Source organism: Pseudopodoces humilis, chromosome 2, assembly GCF_049639895.1.
Source record: "Pseudopodoces humilis isolate 2021_Gansu_Grassland_sample_001 chromosome 2, ASM4963989v1, whole genome shotgun sequence".
NCBI classification, from domain to species: Eukaryota; Metazoa; Chordata; class Aves; order Passeriformes; family Paridae; genus Pseudopodoces; species Pseudopodoces humilis.
The window spans coordinates 16837315-16857405 of record NC_142201.1 but is presented as its reverse complement, the minus strand read 5'-3'; the positions used below and the strand labels follow the sequence as shown (position 1 = coordinate 16857405).

Here is a 20091-nt window from a genome sequence, read left to right as displayed (position 1 = left end):
GCAAGTGGAGAAGAGGGTGCATAGAATAGTCGAACCCATGGGATATGAACTGTTCCAAACATTAGCTCCAGTTCTAAGAAATCCACTCGCCTGGTGTTGGGCAGATTAGCTGCTTGGATCAGGAGCTACCCACATTTTCTGTGTTGAAAATGCAAAGTTGAGGCTGCAGTAAGCAGCCAGCTACAGCAGTAGTGTGCCTTGGTAGGTTTCCTTTGCTGTCCCTGAGCACAGCTTGGCTTTTGTTTTACATGGGGCTGGAAATCCTCTGAAACAGCCAACGGATGCTGATTCACAATGCTGATGTTGTAAAACTAAGTTTCCCTTCCTAAAGGATTATGAGCTGAGTGCAGTGACAAGTATACCAGTTTTAGTACTGTATCCAGCTTGGCCACTCATCTGAATATCTGATGTTGCTGGAGAAGGAGAACCTCCTCTGGAAACTGATGTAGAGTGCAGGGCTTACCTGAGGCATAAAGATGGAAATGTTCAGCAGGGCTGCCTGACCCTCCCCTTCCACGAGCTGTGGGACATCTCTGGTGCACAGCAGGCTGTAGGTAACCTCCCCCAGGGCTGCACCTCACCTGGCCACTCCAGCTCCCTCCATGTCACAAACCAGGAGTGACAGAGCCTCCCTAGGAGCCCAGCAGCCCTTTGGTGGGTGCAGGGAAAGCTCTGCAGCCAGCTCTTGCCTGGCCGGGCTGCAGGGAGGCAGTGAGGGCCAGACTCACACATTTCTGCACCGTCAGAACCCACACATCCTCTCAGACTGCTTGGAGGGGCCAGTTCTCCACACAGCTGCCCTCTTCAGAACAGACCCGGGAGCCGTCTGCACATGCAGAACACAAAACCAGAGTTCTCTAATTAATTCTTCAACTTGACCAGGTGGTTATTATTTTCTCATCACCTGTTCTTGTGACAGCATTGGAGCAGACATCTGAAGAGATGAAACAAGTCCCTCACTCAACTTACCATTTCTTCTGATGACAAAGTTTGCTAGAGATTTGTACCAGCAAAGAGAATTATCTGTTAAAATGTATCAAGGATGAGCCTTTTTAGTCACATGCTTGAGACTTATAAAAAACAAAAAACACCTAATGAGTAAAGTAATGGTAAGTGGCAAAACCATATTTTTTCCCAAGCTGCTGCAAGCATGAAAAGCCCAGGTATTTCTCAGCCATTTACAATGGGTAAATAGCAGACAGGGAGATTTTCTGCACAGTAAATCATTTCAGCTCAGAGACTTTCATAAATGTCAAATGAGGTGCCATCCTGCCAGACTCCCAGCAGAGCAGCTGTGGTGGCCTTCAACAGTGGCAGCCCACAGTGAGTGGGAGAGGAGTGTTTTGGGGGTAAACCTGGAAAGCACTTTGAGAAAAAAGGCAGTGGCAGCTCAGGGGGAAATGTCTTGCCCTCTCTACACCAACAGCCTGTAGGAACCTGTCTGTGGAAACAAGCTGGAGTTACTTTTACTTGTTGGCATTGATTTAGAGGAAAGTTTTCATTGAAGTCTTGGAAATCCCCAACCCAAAAAATGTGTTCCTCAGTCACTGTAATTATTCCGGACTCCATGTTTAATATATATATCTTGCTGTCAATCTGTAGTGACCCTGAAAGCACAAGTAACAAGGAAAAACTAGCACATTCATTAATTAGGAGCTACTCTGGGATATTTGAGGATAAGTGGTCTTCAACAGGTACTCAGTTATGAAAGGCACAGTGCTGCTGACTGGTAAAAGTCAATTTCTATACACATAAGGTTCCAGGCAGCAGGAACTCACACTCTGAAACAATTAAGAGCAAACATCTTCCTGTAGGATAATGAGATAGAAATAATATGCAAAGGTTGACCCTCTGGGCCAATGTCCTTAAAAATATTTCAGTTTACTTACATTGTGATAGAGAAAGAATAAAAAGGGAGCACTAGTTTCTACATAGGAATGAGGACACTTTTTTGGTTTTTAATGAAGAAAATGGGAAAAAAAATACGTCTTGTTTCAACTGTTAGTAAACCCTATCCCCCTCATGGGGATTGGTAAACCAGCCGTCAAAGAAATTCAGGGCTATTGTCACTGCCCATAACAATTTGTTCATTGTGACCAGAGTAAAATAGGTATTTAATCAACATCTAGTGCAAGAAAAGTACAGAGAACAATACTCCTTCCATCCCCAACCAAAAAAAAAAAAAAAAAAAAAGATAATTTGGAATCATGTTTGTGAAGCTGCTGGAGAATTATGTGGCAATATAAAATGAGTAAGTCTGTGCAGTCTTTAATTCTTCTCTCCCTAAGACAAAAACTCACACATTTCACTCGCATTCCTAGGACAAAAAAATAAAAGTTAGAACAAGTTTTCTTTGGAAATCTCTACATCTCTTTCCCTTCCCGTTCTAATTTCTACTCTGTTAAGGCATGTTAACCTCTATAGCCAGCAGGTAGACCTGGCAAAAAGTGAACCGTTCACTACAAAAGTATACTGCTAGCAAGTCCCTAACAAACAGCTAAAAATATGGCAGGATGCTGCAAAATTCACAGGATCATAGAATGGTCTGGGTTGCAAGAGACCTTAAAGACCATCTGGTTCCAAACTCCCTGCCATAGGCAGGGACATCTTGCACTAGACCAGGTTGCTCAAAGCTTCATCCAGCCTGGCCTTCAACATTTCCAGGTGTCCTAAGGAACCCCACCATTCCATGGTTACTGCAGCCAAGGCTTCCCAGGAACTTCACATTTCCCACCACATCTCCTTGTTGGGGAGAGCAAAGTTCAGCACAGCACCTCTCCTCTTTGGCACCTCTATCACTTGGAGAAGGAAGTTATTATTAATGCAGTCCAGGAACTTCCTGGCATTCCTGTGCCCTGCTGCCTTGTCCATCCTGCAAATACTGGAGCAGTAGAAATTCCCCACGGGGTCCAGAGCTTGTGGATGTGAGGCTGTCTGTAAGGTCCTCATCCTTTCAGGCTTCCTGGTCAGCTGGCCTGTAGCAGACACCACTATAATGTCCCTTCCCTCCCTCTAATCCTGACCCCAAGGCTCTCAGTCAGCTCCACATCCATAGCCAGGCAGAGATCCACTCATGCACTCCAGCTGGTCACTGACAGAGGACCTGCTCCATGTCCCCTCTGCCTGCCCTTCCCAAAGATCCTGTATCCTTCCATTCCAACATCCCAGTCACAGGAGCCATCCCACCACATCTCCATGATGACAATGAAATCATAGCCTTGCAGGTATGACATGCTCTGCTGATTCATCTGTCTCCTCCCTTCCAGATGTTCTCAATTGAATATGCAGATTATGCTTTATTCTGCAACTCCTGATACCCTTTCTTGGAGATTTTTCAATTTTAAATCTGACATAGTTTTTCATTTGCTGCAATGTGCATCTTGAGTTTCTACAAATAGTACAAACTTTAAGAATAAAGGAATTTTCAAGAAATAAAAATCAAATCAGGTAGAAGTTCTGTGTGGAATAATCTGTATTTGACAAGAATATATTATATATCTCACTCAGAACATTAAAAAAAATAAACACAGTGAGAAGCAATTGGCATGTGGAAAACGCTAATTTCTGAAACAAAAAATAAAAATTAGACAAAGGCATCAGGAACCATCACCCCAGGATACAAGTCAGACATATTTTTCAGCTAAGAGTCAGTGAATGTATTTAATTTTCATTACCAGACTTGCCCTAATGCCATGCTGGGACACAGCACCAGTATTTTCAATCCAGTAAAGACTGGAAGGGTGTTAAATGCCAACAGCAGAGCTGTGCTGCAGGAGAGGGACAGGCTTGGGACAGAAGGGTGCTGGGCAGCCCCTGTGCCTCCCGTCCTGCTGAGTAGGCAGGGAGTGGCACTGAGGGGACACTGACCCTGTTTGCAGGGCTTTGCACAGGACAACACAACATTTATTTCTAGCGTGTGTGGAGAGAAGAAATCTAAGTGCCTTGAGGAGGATGTTGGCCTGGCTCAGATTCCCTTGGGGAAGACAGAGTCGGAAGGAGATGATCCTCCCGTCCCACTGCCAAAGTGGCACAGGCAAGGAGAGAGCACACAGGGGGACAGACAGACAGACAGAGCCTCCCTCACAGCCTGCATCTGCCTGGGGAGGTGGGGTGTTGGCACCTTGGGAATTTCAACTCCTACAGCATAACAGGTTTCAACAGTCTAGCATTGCCCTACGCTTTTTAATTTCACTCTCTGAATGACAGATTCAACTGGACAGACAGAAATTCAGGGACTGGCAGATCTGCTGTGGAAGTTGAGTCCTAAACAGGATGGAGGATTGTTAAATGCCAATAACAAAGTTGCACTGTAGAACAGAAGTCACCTTGAACCCAACAGGCTGGTCAGGAGATCAAAGCAGAGATCTTTTTGGAGCCAAATCAGAATGAAATTTCTTTTCCTAACTGCCTTAAGAAATATTGTTTATTAAGCCCTCCCAAAATGTGTTGGCCTATTTATAGTCACTGTTGTATGTCCCTGAGGACATGGCCCATTGGCCAGAATGCTTGCAGAGAAAACTCTGGGAAAAATTAATCTCAAATTACAGGGAAACCTGTGGAGCCAGATTTTGGGCAAGAGACTGAGAGAGCACTGTATAGCAGTGGAATTGCAGCACATACAAGTGTCTGTATCCCCAGGAAAGCCATACCTTACCCAAATAACTGATTTCAGTCAATGATCATAGAATGACAGAGAAGACACCACTTGCTTTAAAGAAAAGAGAGCTTGTGAGATTAGTTTCCCATCTCCTGCCTTCAGAAAAGCAGCTGACAGATGTTTTCCAAACTCATTTTGAAAAATCACCAAGACTCAATAGCCTCATAGAAAATTGTCCCAGCTTTTCCTTATCCTCACATGAGATGGAATTTTTGAAAACAAAAATTAAATACCTCCTCCAGCCATTTCCTCAGTATTTCCATGCAATGTTATGACACAAAGCACAGTCAATGAGAATTAAATGGGTAACTACATATTTTGAGATAAGAGGAAGAAAGTCTAGGTAAAGTCTGTAATGAGATTTCTTAGTCTCAGGACTCCTGAACTTCTCTCCTGATTTATTAAGGCTGTCAGACTCTCTGATATACAGAATTTCAGAAAGAATGCTGTCTCCAGGAAGAAGGAAAGGTAAGGTGATTTTTTTATGGGAAGCTAACATCAGGATAAAATATAGGGCACCTTCTCCTGCTTCTTGAGATAAAACTTTTCTGAGAGGCTGAATAGACTGCATTTTCTTAATGGAGATACATTTTTTCAGTTTTAAATCCTATGCAAGTGAAATACTGCTCTCATTGATGATCGCAGAAGGAAATCAATTCAGCATTACAGATTCTGAAATAGATCTCATAAATTGCCTTAGTCCCTTGATTGCAGTGCAAGTCTGGCAACTCACACAGCTGAGCCTCTGTCTCCCTATTTAGAGAGCAGTTGGTATTCTCACTGCTACCTTATTAGCAGAGCAGGTGAGTTTGCAGTAAAGATAGAACTGAGAGAGATCTGCTGACATCAGATTAATATAGACATATCTTTCTTGATAGTATTTTATTTTCAAAGGCTTTTGAGAATTTAGTGTTCAAATACCTGAGGTTCATGATGTATTATACCATACAAGGTCATTGATGTCACTGACAACTTTATGGGCAATAGCTCTTGCCATCAGATAACACTCAATATGTGCAAACACAGGCTGAAAACCTCATCCATTTTTGGCTGTAATGTTGAAGGTTCCAGTCTCATGAGCTGCTGAGAGCTCAATTTATCTTACTTGTGCTGAATTAATCATAAAGAAGTATGGGAAACATTAGACCTTTGTCTCAGAGAAACTGTCATGGTGACATTAAGGGATTAGCATTGAACCAGAGATTGCTGCTGCTGGAGCAGGGGCAGGAGCCTGAATACTGTTGGAAGCCAGTCCTGTATCCAGACTCCAGGAGGCCAATTCTCTCTGACTTAAGATGTATGGGCAGTGAAAATTGGTACCAGTGTGCCTAGCTCATAAAGAAACCACTACATTTCACAGCCTGAAAATGTGTCAGCAGCCTCATGGACCTGTGAAGTTCAGTGAAATGGAGACAGCCTCCTTTTAATTCTGCTTCCCATTGTACTACAATGGGAAACAATTACTTGTATTGTACTACAATTAGTGAAACACCATTGCCTGTCTCATGGCAGAAGTTTACCAAAACTTGGCTCTGAAGAAATGCTTCATCCTCCAGAAGAACCTCCCCAGGAAAAATAAACAAATGTTTTCAAAGTCAGACAGGCACTGCAAGTGTCACTGAATACCACATTTCTCAATTCAAAGAGGTGCAAGCTTTCAGCCCCACCGTTTCCAAACTGCTAATCCTCACATTATTTAAACTAATACCACAATGGACAATTATAACACTCTAAAAATCCTTTCTTCTAGGGAGGTAATCAAAGCCTCCAGAATGGGGGGTGAGGGAGCAGACAAGCCTGCAAACCACTCCTGGTGAGGAAAATCCAACATTTATCCATTAACAATCCAGTCCCAAAAGCTCAACATTTGGGTGATGCACAATCATCTTTAGTGGCCCTGCTTCTCTCCAGCTCCACAGTCCAAGGACTCACCTTGAGAAATGACAGGCATGCAAAGCTGAAAAAAGGAGTACTCCTTCCTTTGCTTTTCTTTAAACCTTGCAAAGGATGGACATTGAAATATCACTTACTGTGCCTATAAAAACATGTGAAAAGTTCTGTCATGGAATTAAGCTGTGAAGAAATATTCATGTAATGAATACAGCCAGATCTCAGGTGATATAACTTTGGAGGGATTTTTTTCCTAGAAGAGATGAAAGGGTTTTTTAAGGCTTTCACACATTTTTGTGGGTTTGCTTGAAACCCATGCACTTGCTTTCATAACATCACTTGTGCCTCCAAGGACAAGGTGTGTTAGCACTGGGGATAGCTGTGCTCAGGCATATACAGTGGCTAAACAGCCAGAGACCACTGGAAATTGATTGGGCTGCAGTAGACAATAGGAAGAAGATGAAAGGATGCAAAATCAAAGCTGATAAAATATGTTCATTATGTTGTATACGTCTGATGTTTGTGACTGAAAGCTTTCATTTTCACATATTAATGGAAGAAAAACATCCACTGCCTTGATTTTGACACTGAGATTGGACAGACAAAGGGAAGAAGCTGCACAGATATTGTACAAATAAATATAGCCCTAAATGCAGGGAAAATCTCAGTGTGTATGTGGGTAAGTGGACGTGTGCATATGCATTTACAAACACATGCCAAGTGAGCTGTTTACATAGTAGAACTTCTCAGGCTGGTGCAAGTTGATGTGGTAATAGATTGTGAGGAAACTGTATCCATAATACCATTTACTGCCTGTGAAAAGATGTTTTCAATTTTTACCATCACACAGCTTGGCAGCCACAGAAGACAGTGAATGATGCCTTTGAATTTTTTTCTTTGATATAGTAATCTTGGAGTAAACAACCATTTGTTCCTCTTTCTTTCCCAGTCTAAAGACAGTCACTGGCTTATCGATAAAGGAGGAAGTTCTCGAGTGGCTCAGGCAGGTGCAGCCTGTGGACTGTGTATAGGCACGACCGACCCAGACGCCTTCTGATACACAACCGGCACAGCTGGGCAAGGCTGGCAGGACCTGGGGGGGAGAGATAAAAGGCAAGAATAAGCACCCTCAAACCCACCACCAGTATGAGTCAAAGCAGCAAACACCAGCAAGGTTTGCAACTCAGACCAAGCACTACCTAACCACTTGATGAAGTCAGGGAGAGTTAGATACATTATTGTTCATATTTAAGTTGTGTTGTCAGAGTTGGTTCAGCAATTTGAAAACTGTGAACACTAAATAACTTTTTCTGTATGCACAGCTAGGCTGCTTGGCATCTTTTCTTGAGCAAACACCTAAAATACCATAAAGTGTCTGCACTGGAGAGAGAGCTCCGTGCTCCTCAAAACATTTCTGACTGCATCACCTAATTTTAGCTAAGTCTGACTGAAGGGAAAACTTTTGAAGAAAGGTCTCAGAGATAGAAAATCTTCAAATTTCTTTTTTCCAAAAAGATGTTGAGGATTAAAGAAGAAAAGAAAAATAAAAATAAAAAGAAGCAACAAAAAAAAATTTAAGATGAGAGGATGAGAAATCTTTTTGCCCTTCCCTTGCACCCTTGTTAAACATCAGTGGTTGAAAAGCTGTCAGTGGTCTCATGCTGGGCAGTGGCTGGCACAGTGATGCCCACAGTGGTGCTGCCCTGGTGTTTTCCCAGCAGGGTGACCACGAGCTGTCCCCTCCACAGATCAGGTGAGGGACGTGCCAGGCACAAACCCTCTGGATATGAGGCTCCATTGCTTCTGCAACCACAAGTTTGTACATACAAGTGCACCCTGCTACTGAATGTGTCCCTGCCTCCCCTTCACTTTCCTCTTGCCAGAGCTGCTCCAGGTGAACCTTTACACCTGCCCAGAGATGCTCAGTTTGTGAACCCTCTCTTGCCCTTTCTCTCCAGTTCCTGTCCAAACAGTAGTAATCACAGCAGACTTTGACAAGTAATAGGTAGAGATGTGGGCTTAAAGACCTGTCTTTATATTTTACAGGTAAGCTTCATAATCTGTTCTTTTACTACAGGAAAATTTAGGAGCTTAAACAGGCTGATAATATCCCCTCTGAGAAGAAATTAATAGAAAAATATGGGATATATAAAAAAGAACATTTGTACTACTGTCACTGGAAGTGAAGAAAGAAACTACCATCTCCTAAAGCACTTAGGAAAACAGACACATTTTATATTTCACATCACTTAATAGCTAGTGGGAGGAGCAATTAAAGGGACTCATCTAAGTTTCCTCAGTGGAGAAGTTAGGGGTTGAGAAACTCTTTAGCCTGGGGTACTTATTTCAAGCAGAAGGATGTCAGAAAACACAGAAGTAGGGAAAAAGAGTAGTTGCATGTTAAGCATAGCAAAATATCTGAAAGTAGGACCAAAGGTGAGAAAACTGAGGAAACTTTATGTCTGAAGAACAAAGAGTCAGCAGGAATTGAAATGCCTTTAGAGCCTTTCTGACTGTAAGGGAGAACAGGATGACAAGCTGAGACTGGAAATCAAAAGGAAAGTTTGGGAAGAGAAAATTATTAATATTAGGATATTTCTTTATCTACACAAACTCAGATTCACACAGGACAATGGTAGCAGGACACTTGGCAGCACTGCCTTTGCTCCCACAGTCTGCCACTGAGCCATGGGCAACTCAGGTATGGGGACAGAAGTCACACAAGGTGAGAAGCATTCAAACAAAATTCCTCCCAGAAAGTTTAAGACATGACAAATTAAAGCTCCGCATGAAAAAACATGAAGAAAAGGAACAGGACAGAAGGATATTAAGCCAATGTTTCATTTCCTCCATAAAGGTCACCTGTGTTCAGAGGGCCAGCACAAAGCCTGTGTGCAACAGTGACATTTATTCATTTACCAGGCAGGAGCTGTTTGGAAGTGAGTTTTTGTGCACGTCGTGCTTTGGTCCCTGGTGGGTTGTGAGCAGGCTCAGGAAGATGAGGCTGCCTTGCATGGGCAGAGCACCATTCACCCTCTGAGTCAGGGAGCCTCAGGGGGACACAGACCAGCTAACAGGGTACCAGGGAGCTGGGAAACACCGAGATTAGAGGAGGGGGGTGCTGATTCAGGAAGCACATGGCACAGGGATATTGCTCTTGGATGCATCAAGTTCTGACCAAATGTTGTACAGATGAAAACGCCACAAGTGGATCCTGATTCATTTCTGCTCAGGGGTTTCTTCCAGTAAACTGGAAAGATAATTAATTGCAGGAAGCCTGGAGGTGAACAGCAAAGTGCTGGTCTGTGCTGGGATTGCAGCCCCAGAAACCACATGGAAGAGCTGTGAAGCTGAAGAGTCACCTGGCAAGGAGCTCTGCTTTCTCCTGGAAACCAAGGACACACTCAATCTTTGAGCCATGGTGCAAGGCTGAACACTGGATGGTGGCACTAAAATATTATCGATTAATAAACTTTCATGGTAGTTTTTAACCCTAGGAGTCCCACTAAGTAAATATGTATGATTTTCCTCCAGCAGACAGGAAAAGAAAGCACAGAATAACTGACTGATTTACCTGCTAAAACCACAGTACCAGGTGGTACTACAATCTAGATCTAGCAACAAAACAGATTTCTGTGTCATGTGTTGGAGGTTTGAAGGCAGCAGAGAAAGTAAGAGAATTTATATAGCACATTACTTTCAAAAGCAGTTAAGGAAATCTACTTAGGTAAAGGATATAAATACTGCTTTACTTAAAAAAATGAAAAGAAAGGAAACCAATACCTTCCCGAAGCAGAAGAACCTGCTCCACTTTGCTGTGGGGCGTGGCAAGATCCAGGGCACATTTGAGGTCAGCATTTCTGCATTTTGGGTTAGCACCATAGTCTGTCAGCAAGACAACTATCTCTACACTGGATTTCCTCGCTGCCACATGCAGGGGGGTATCTAATCTCTTCCCCACGTTCACATTGGCTCCTTGGGAGAACAAGAGCTCACGGTTAGACCTGGTAGGTATCATGGACTATCTGAATCTGCATCACACAGGCTGGTTTCCACCAGTGGCCTCAATAAATGGAAGGGATGGATGGCAGCCAGGGCTTCCCCCATGTCTCAACAACACCTGTGCAAAGCTGAGCAGGTCAAACACCTGCTTTGTAAGAGTGCTCTGGGCCACCAAACCCTGTCTGTGATGCTCAGAATTGAGCAGCTTGACCTTCAACCTGATACATGTTCAAAGCTTACCATATGCTCTTTAAAGTTGTTAATGGCATAAAATCTAACATGGATGATGTTGATTTAATTGCCAGGGGTACAAAAAAACCCTGAAACATTTAGGTATCTCATTGTAATAACTCTGGAAGCACAGGAAGCAAAATGCTTGCCCCAGGCTGGCTCACACAGCAGGGCTGCACTTTGAGCAGGTGTAGGTCAGCTAATGCACACTGACAGCAAAAATTTATGCTAGTTCATAGCCTGTGCTTGGACCTGCAGTGATCATTCTTCCAAGCAGCTTTACTGCTGCCCTCATCACCCACTGAGGAGGAGGTGAAGTTAATGGTTCTGATAAACTGCTATGTTAAGCAAGATTTTATTTTGGTCAGTAATATTAGCCAGCATTTTCTGTGCTTCCTGTTGTTCTAGAAAACTAAAAGAATTCCGTTTTCACATGCAGATAGCCTCAGGGAGGAGTCTGCAATTAAGAAGGCTTTTCACTTAGGAAATCATAATTTCTTTGTCAACACAGGGGAAATTTTTAATGGCCTCAAATGAGTGTGACAGAGTCAAGCTCCCAAACAACTCTTGCGGAAATAACCCATGATGTTTAAAGTAGAGCAGCAGCTCAGAGAGACCAGCAGTGCTGGCTCACACCACCACAGCTCTCTCCCAGCCCCCTTTCTAGGTGTACCTAGCTCCAAAAGCTTTTTGACACATTCTGTCCTCTGGTATGAGCAGGCCATGTAGAGAGGGGTCCCATGCTGAGGGTCTTCTTGGTCAATGTCAACCTCATGGGCCAGAAGGGTCTCCATGCAGTCCCTGTGACCTGTGGAGGGAGGAGCTGTCACTGAAGCAGAAGCAGAACAGAACACACTGCTGCAGAGCAGAACACACCCAGATACAACTGAGAGGCACAAGGGCTGTGAAAAAGCCAAGCCTGTTTATCTGTACTGGTATGGAATTAATTATTTTTTTAAATGCTTTGTCAACCACAAGAGACAGATTTGTCATGTAGTTATTGTTGGCTTCTCTCACACCCCTCACACCCAGAACATCACCTCTCTTGACTGCTTCATGGATGGGCGAAGGCAGGTGGGTCCCCAGCTGTGCCTTGGCTCCAAATTCCAGCAGCATGTTGACACAGGCTGCACTGCCGCTGCAGCAGGCGTTGAACAGAGGGGTGATGCCGTCAATGGTGGCTGCATTGACCTGCAGTGGCAAGACACACTCGGGATAATCCGCTTTAAGCGAACGCCCTCGCAACACGCCTCCTGTGCACACCAGAAGTGCGCCAGAGTGAGACTCTTGTCTTGTGTAATTCCAGGAATTATTATATTAACAACTTTCTGAATTACGTGTTGTGATGTAACATATATAACATTCTCCTTTGATGTCTGTCCTCTTTCCCAGATAGTTAGTGCCACAAGGCAGAAACCCTGCCTACCATGAATGCTCCTGCTGGAGCTGCTAAAACATGCAATTTTTTATTATTTTTTTTTTTTTAACGTGAAGAAATTGAGTGTCTTCAAGATTGTTTAGTTTGCACCAGCCTCAAGGTGGAACAGCCTCAAATGAAAATGGCTCTGCTTTTTAAATGAAAACATTTGTTTTCTGTTTAATACTTTCACCTGAAAACACATTTCCAGCAACAGAAATTTTCATAGAAACATCATCCCATACAGAAAAGGAGCTTGAAGGAGTTGATGTGCATGGGTGTCTGTGAAAGACAGAAATTTTCTTCCCCAGCTTCAGAGGTAAAGACTAGGCAAGAACCACTATTGCCTTTCTCCATTGGGACAGCAGAGCTCTAGATCACAGAATCACAGAATATGCTGAGTTGGAAGGGACTCATCGTGATCATGGAGTCCAACTCCTGGCCCTGCACAGGAGAAAAGTCACACCACGTACCTGTTGATCCTGTGTTTAACTACGTAGCAACCCCTCAGGGCCAAGTTATAAAGCAAATCTGCATGTCTTTAACTCTGTGGCACACTGGAGAAGAGCAATGGATTACGCAAGCACATGCCAATTTGTAAAATTTCCACTGCCCTCACCTCCTCCCCGTCATCCGGCAGGTGTGGCTGGAGCTGCCAGAGGCATTGGAGGTCTGTTGCTGCCTGGTTTCTTGCTATATAAATTTTACTTGAAAACAAAGATGACATAAAAATATTCTTATATGTTTCATCCATTCCTTAATCTCTACTGTGAACATGTATTCTGCCTTAGGTCCTGTGGGAATTGTTATTTTATTAGCAGATAAAATGTTTTATTGCTTCAAGCACATCCATTTCTACTTACATAAGACTCCCAAACCTTCCCATTGAAAACCAGATGTAATTCCAGTGATCATTGTGGAGGAGGGAGGGGGAGGTTAAAGGTGTGAGTTACTTTCTTCAAGGTTATTTCAGTTAGCATCTTTCATTCATTTTCTATCAATCGTGATGATGTTTCACACACAAAGGGAAAACAAAAGAAAATAATGGGATGATACAAGGGGGAGCGAAATCTATCACCCAGGGAAACAGAACACTGTTGCATTTTTCCATATTTCTGTCTGAGATGTCCACCTGCATCTTGGCCCTGCCACATGGACAGCACGCCAACATTCCCGGTGATGCGGGGAGCATCCATTCCAGGTGCCCGTGTCCCAGTGGTGTCCCCAGGCCTTACCTGAGCACCGTTCTCCAGCAGCAGCTTGGCGCAGGCGACGTGGCCGCCCAGGCAGGCCTCGTGGAGAGCTGACACACGGTCTGTCGTCACCAGGTTCACGTTGAAACCCTGCAAGGCAGGGCCAGGGGTGTGAGGGGAAAACCCTGCCTGGACCACGGCTCCTGCGGGGCTGGTGCGGGTGCCCGTGGCACGGACAGTCATGTCAGTGGTGTGTGTCCAGGGAAAGGGCTCAGGTGGGATTGGTGCTGTTCAGTGATTCCCTTCTTGTCCCCAGAAACCACAGCTGGTGGTGGGGTTAAAGAGGGAGCAATTATAAGCTGTGCCTTCTATTTCTAGCTCTTTATGATGCATTGCCAATTGCAGGAAAGACATCACATTTCTTTAACTTGTAAGGGTGGCATTCCCTTCCCTATTAAGTCCTGCACCAGGAGCTACAGCTGGAGGGATTCGCCTTCCTGAATGAGGATGCTTCTGGCACGGGTATCTGAAGCTCAGCTGGAGCTGGCATCTCCCTCAGTGGGGAGAAACAGGATTCCCTAGGATATGATACATCCCATGCTGAAGCAGCTGTTTCCAGTAGGGCAGAAGAATTGTATCCTAAAAGTTCTTCCATTCACTTCAGGGGGCACCCAAGTGTGTTTCACTCAGAGGTAATAAGTACCTGGTAAACCTATAAGAGAGATGAGTCAAATCCCACCCACAAATCAGTTCCTCTTATCTGACCATCCAGTAAGTGTTTTACACTAGAAGAAAGAACAGTGATTTACAAATGCCTTATTACAGGTATCTCCCTAATTGACAGTTGCCATATCTAAGACAAACCAGACATACTCACAAAGGGGAAAGCAGTTGTCATATGTGTTTTCCCCTGAATAAAACTAAATCTCCTGGTAATTAAAATTTTAAAACCATGTATGAGAACAGGCCTGGAAGCAGCTCCCTTGCCTGTTTGATGTCATATTTTGAAGCACAGCTGATGTCTGCCTGACATGCTATAGACAGGGCAGCTCACGAGATGGCAGCAATGCACTTTTTGGTACACAGTACCCAATGCTATGGGCAGAAAGGAATATCTGGGAGCAACCTCACATGGCAAAAAAGTCAGCAATCCTGATGCCATGAGTATTAAAAACACTGTAAACACTTCAGGCTAAGAATTATATGATAGAAAAACAATCTTTTTTAGTCATGTGAAAATATTATTAATGCAAAAGTTGTTGGTAAAATTTCTCATGCATTACAATGGTGCTAGGGGAATAGATAAGACCTTGAAAAAATACAGATTCTTCCATTTTCTAATTGTATGGTTGTTTCATACTTCACGATTAGCGTATTCCTTCAAGATTTATTTCTTCTAGAGGCTTCTAATAAGGAGACCTATCCTCAATCATTATTTATATAAAAATGTATATATATATTTAACAAATAAAACTCAGTCATATCAAGTGAAAGAATAAGCACTGATATCTTGGGAAAAACAGCAATTCCTTCCATTACAAAATGGAGAATAAGTTGTAGATCTTACAAGGGCTCTTTGCCAAACATCACTCATGATAAATCTTGTTTCCAATGTACATGAAAAAGAAAACTCTTTTTTCAGACCTTGAAACAGATGTTGGTGAGTTCTTGAGCCATTTTAAATCTCCAGGACTACATCACCTCCCTATGTCCAGGCATTCCCTGTGCAGACAGAGCCTCAGTGGCCCTCTTGAAAGCTGTGGTGCCGCAATAGAGACTTCTGAGTGTCCCACAGATACTCAAGTACAGTCCCATACTTCATTTCAGGCTCACAGTGTAACTGTATTGGAAGCAATGAGCAATGATTATGCTGCTCCATGAACAACTTCATCCCTACATTTGTCAGTCTGTGGTGACTCAGCTCCAGTTCAGGCTCTACAGACACTGCTGCCTTGATCTCTTTTCAACAGCAAGGACCTTCATCTTTTACTCACAAAATTAAATGTCTTCAGGAAAAGGAGAAAGGGTGGATTAACTAAAGGATATAACCACGCCACTGGGTGCTTCCTCAGCGTACATCCATGCACAGTGAATAACAAGGGCATCTGGTGAGTATCCACAACAACAACTGCTCCACAAAGCAAGTGGTGTAAGGTCAGCATTAATGGAGAAAGAAGGGTCAGAAAACCATCAAATCCCTAAATGAATAAAGCATCTTTCTTTTTATCTCTAGCCTCCATCACTTCCTTTTCCATAAAAATCACTTTATGTCAGCAGGTGAAGGAAAGAGGAGCCAGAAAATTGAAGGATGAACAGTGTCTGTAAACAGCATCTTTTTTTAGCTGCAGCTATGCCTCAAGAGATGTCTGAAGAACAGGCCTTCACACTTGAAGCTCCACTCCTTGAGGATGTTGTCCATTAGAGCTGTGGCCTCTTGTAAAAATTATTTACCTTGACTATAAAAACTCTGAGAGCCAAGTCAAAGGCTTTACACTCGGGGAATTAATTTCCCTGCAGTTGCCTTGGGGGCAAGAGGGAGAGGGGGACAGTTACCTATTCATGCTAGATGAGGACAGCAAGTTTAAGCAAAGGTCATAACGAAGATGATTGGCAGAGCACAAGGAACCATAACCTATCCCTTTTCATATCCAACTTCTTTTCCTTCTCACGTTTTCTCTCCTCCTGTCTTCCTTTTGCCTGAACTCGGTTCCATTTGAAGCAGGGGGTTTCAGGCACACTTTATAAAGGACAAGGTGCACTATTACAAATCTTTACTGTTTTGGGCTTGTTTTTAAATAGCCTACACATATATATGTATTGTCCCTATTGTCAAGCCTAGTTGCATGGTTCATAATTGAGAAAGAGCCCAAGAATCATTGTTTATTATATAGAAAGCTGCAAGCTCTGATAGTCTGTCCCAGGCTTGTCCCCAGCTTCTTAGCAGAGCAAATAGATGCCTAGAGGTGTTTGTGCTGATATATTATTCATACAGCCATATTTCTTATGCCCTGTTGCAGTCTATTACCAGCTCACCAGCCCATAAATGAAATTCATGTGAAACCATCCTGCTTCCCAGCCTTTTCTTTACCTGTGGGCTTTTACCTGTGCAATCAAGGTTTTCAGGGAGAGAAGGCGTCCCTGGAAGGCAGCATCATGAAGAGGGGATCGGTCTGCCCAGCTGCCTGAAACAGAAAATGCATGGAAGCTAATTCAGGTATGCAGCAAAAGAAGATCTTGGGAAGCACAGCCACGTGTAAATGCAGATCAGGACTGAAATCAATGTGGGCTCGGCGGTGAAACCCTTTGATGAATTGATTTCAGCAGAGCAGCTGAGGGGTCAGCAATCTTGAGAAAGCTGGCTGCTCACTAAGGGACCAAAACAGAAGCTTCTTGGCAGAACTTTTAAAAGAACAGATAAAAACATGTTTCAGAAAAAATCACGAGTTTAGTGCTGCTGTGTCTCACATGGAGACTTCAGAACCCTGCAATTTTCCTACTCAAAACCGTATCAGCCTCCACCTTTCCTTGGGAGCTCTTGTCACAAATTGCATCCCAGCTTCTCTGACACTTTGTTAAAAGCCTCATAGCGGGGTTGACTTGTCCATCAAATGAAGTCTGGAATGTTCTTGGCAGTTTTATTTCCTGAATTGACAATTTCATAAATAATATCCTCCCTCTCAGACTACCATGTAACAGGTTTAATCATCCTCTTCACTGAAATGTTTTAGAAAACATGGAAAAACAAATCCTGCCTGAAGGCTTTACCTTACTTCTTTAATAATTTGGAGATGCTGAACTGTTCAGACTCCTTCAAGTAGACTTGCTTGCCCTTTTTCTTATCTTAATCTATTTATATGCCAAGAAAAAATAAATCTTTAGCCTCGCTACTACCTACAGGCATAGACATTCAGCTCAGGTTAAATCCCTGCCACTCAAGTAGAGAGCAAATTTACTTGTCCTGTATTAAAATTTATACCCATACTGTGACACAGTGTGTATTATGTATTTCTCCAAAGGCCAGCTGCATTTCCAGTGCCACAGGACAGAAGCAATGCCAGTGTTTGCATTCACACTCTGTTGTACAGCAAACCCATGGGCACTGTATTTGAAACCCTTGTCCTGTTTAATTTTTTCAGCTATGCCACACACCAGAGAGAATGGAAAGGGTGATTTATCTCCATTTCAAATGCTACCCAAGGCAGGGAGAAATCAATGAGAGGCACGGACACATCCTTGGGGACTTGAGGCTAAGGACACAGCAGAGGTTTTATCCTTGGCCAAAGGAGTTTTGTTAACCAAGGACCAGGATGCACTTCATCTATTGGAGTTACAGTTTTAACTCTAACTTTTGTTTCCATTTTTTTATGGAGCACTTCCTGGGCTCCTAATGCAGGAAACTGGCATGGAAAGACCAGCTGGCACAATATATGGCAAGGCTCTGAATGACACATCAATCAAAATGACAGAAACAGGGACCAAGAAACTTCTTCCTGAAAACATTCCAAATACCCCACACCTCTCATCATGACTGAAATAGGCAGGCTCGGTTCAGAAAGTCAGAACACATCGCAAGTGACAAAGCCCAGAGCCCTTAAACAGCAGGAAGATCCAGGAGTTAGACAGCAGAGCTGCAGGGCCTTATTTAACCTTTTATGCAGAGTATTACATGTGCGAGTGCGTGTTCTCACATGCATTTCCAGGGCATTTCCAATGCATGTGTATGCACACACAGCCTCAGGACAACACACACTGCTGCACACCTCCATGCCAGCCACCACAACCTACCTCCCTGAAAGGTGTGGCAAATATAGTTCCCATACGGGGCACATCTCCCCTTCTCAGCTGGGAGCGACATGACTGAAAGTGCTCTTTCTAAATGCCTACAGATAAATTATGCAGCCCTGCTGCTGCTGCTGTGCTACTTCACTGCAAAGAGAAAAGGTTGTGGAGCTCTGACTGTAATATGATACAGTGCCCCAGCAACAACATCACATGATCTTACGTTTTGTAAGATTATCCTTAATGGCTTTCTGCAAATGGCAACTTGCAGATAAAAATATGTTACGGCCTGCTGAATTTCAAGGCACCTCAATAAGAACCCACTTGAAGGAAAAGCTGCTGTTCAGCACGTCAGACTACGATTGCATAAAGGAAACAATTAATAAATTATTTGCACTACATTCTAGAGTATAAAAAATAAATTAAAAACCAAGACATGCCTGCATATATACAGGCTTCATTAAGGATTTGTCAAAAATGCTTGTCTGCAGTATTTCTCTTGGCCAGATGTTAATCTCCCTGCTTTGGGTGGCCATCCCACTCCATTTGTGCTCTGATGCCATTCCTGTGTCTGTTCATGATGGCACAATCACAAAGCAAGTGCCCAACATAGAAATATGTGATGTCACAATACTGGTAAGAATCTTCAGCTAGGAAAATAAGCCTTCATTAGCAGTAAATTGAAAATACTGTGTCATTTTAATTAGTAGAATTAACAGGAATGCAAACACATGCCTATTCATTATTACAGCAGTGACATGAAGGATTAAAATCCTGAACTTGAAATCTAAGGACTTGAAAAAAAAACCAAAACCATAACCTACGAAGTAACTTATGAAATACAATATAATCTTGTGTATTTTTCAGAACAATTTTAGCTGCATTCATTTTTATCATCTGATTTAACAAAACAAGGATTCTTTGCTTGGATTCATAAAGTCATTAATTATATCCTCCTACATCTCCTTTCAGAAAATCAATATGCTAAAACTTTTCTCTAAATATTCTCTGGCAGTAAAACTGTATGTTTAGTAAAACCATCTGTAACCACTGACAAAGAACACCTTGCACCTGAGAACAACATTTTATTTACCATAATGCCTTGAGCAAATGTCATCCTCATTCTAGCTGGGTAATTGTTGGGAGTCTCATATTTTGCACACCTAAATCATGCCAGCACATACTGACACTGCAAAGACCAGAAATGGGAGACACTTCAGGTTAAAACACTTACCTATGCATTTAGCAAAAAAATCCCTCATTTCATGGTAACTCACTGATTTAAATCCTCAAGTTACAAAAATGTGGCAAATAAAAATTTCAATGTTAGATAGTACATTTTTTTACTTTACCTGGGACTATTCCATAGATCTCTTCTGCTATCCTGGCAGCTTCTTTTCTGTTGCCTTTAACAATATAGAAATGGGTCAGCAAAGCCAAGGAAATCTTAATTAAAAGCTTGAAGCAAAACAAAGCAAAAATGGCAAAATAAATGTTAGTGAAAGAATGGAGTATAGAACTGCCCTCCATTTTGGTTTTCCCTTTGAATAGTTTCTCAGGTTGGCTAAGTTGCACTGGGCTATTCTTGGTATCATATGTCATCTATTTTAAACCCTTCAGAACCTGCTGTTCCTCAGTTACCAAAAATACATCCTGGTTTTATTTGGTATGAGGTATTTGATACTAAATAACAATATCAAGGATAAGATATTCTGAAGAACTCTGCACACAGGAAACAAATGAGAAAATCCTTTCCAAACCTAAATAAATGAGAATAAATTTTCAGACAGATGCTGTCCATACCACCTGAAAGCCTATACATCTACATTAGATTTATTCTCCCAGGTAGCAGTTCCATTTACAAAGACTGCATAGATAGAGTTGCAGATATTGTTCAGAGGTGCTGCAAAAATAATACTTTT

At 42.7% G+C, this 20091-nt stretch overlaps 1 protein-coding gene across 3 annotated transcripts; it reads right to left on the bottom strand.

Annotated features, from left to right (window-relative positions):
- Nucleotides 1-7404: 7404 nt before the first annotated feature.
- On the bottom strand, nucleotides 7405-19699 carry ASB11 (ankyrin repeat and SOCS box containing 11). 3 transcript variants are annotated; one of them, XM_005516650.3, is made up of 7 exons: nucleotides 19522-19699; nucleotides 16493-16572; nucleotides 13433-13540; nucleotides 11821-11971; nucleotides 11454-11588; nucleotides 10331-10522; nucleotides 7405-7640 (listed from the first exon to the last, which is right to left on the bottom strand). In XM_005516650.3, exons 1-7 carry the CDS (start codon nucleotides 19697-19699, stop codon nucleotides 7516-7518), a joined length of 969 nt encoding a protein of 322 aa, XP_005516707.1. In that variant the 3' UTR covers nucleotides 7405-7515. The 3 variants fall into 3 exon arrangements, with proteins under 3 accessions (XP_005516707.1, XP_005516709.1, XP_014108055.1); XM_005516652.3 differs by lacking the exon at nucleotides 19522-19699 and adding an exon at nucleotides 18176-18312; XM_014252580.2 differs by lacking the exon at nucleotides 10331-10522.
- Nucleotides 19700-20091: the final 392 nt, after the last annotated feature.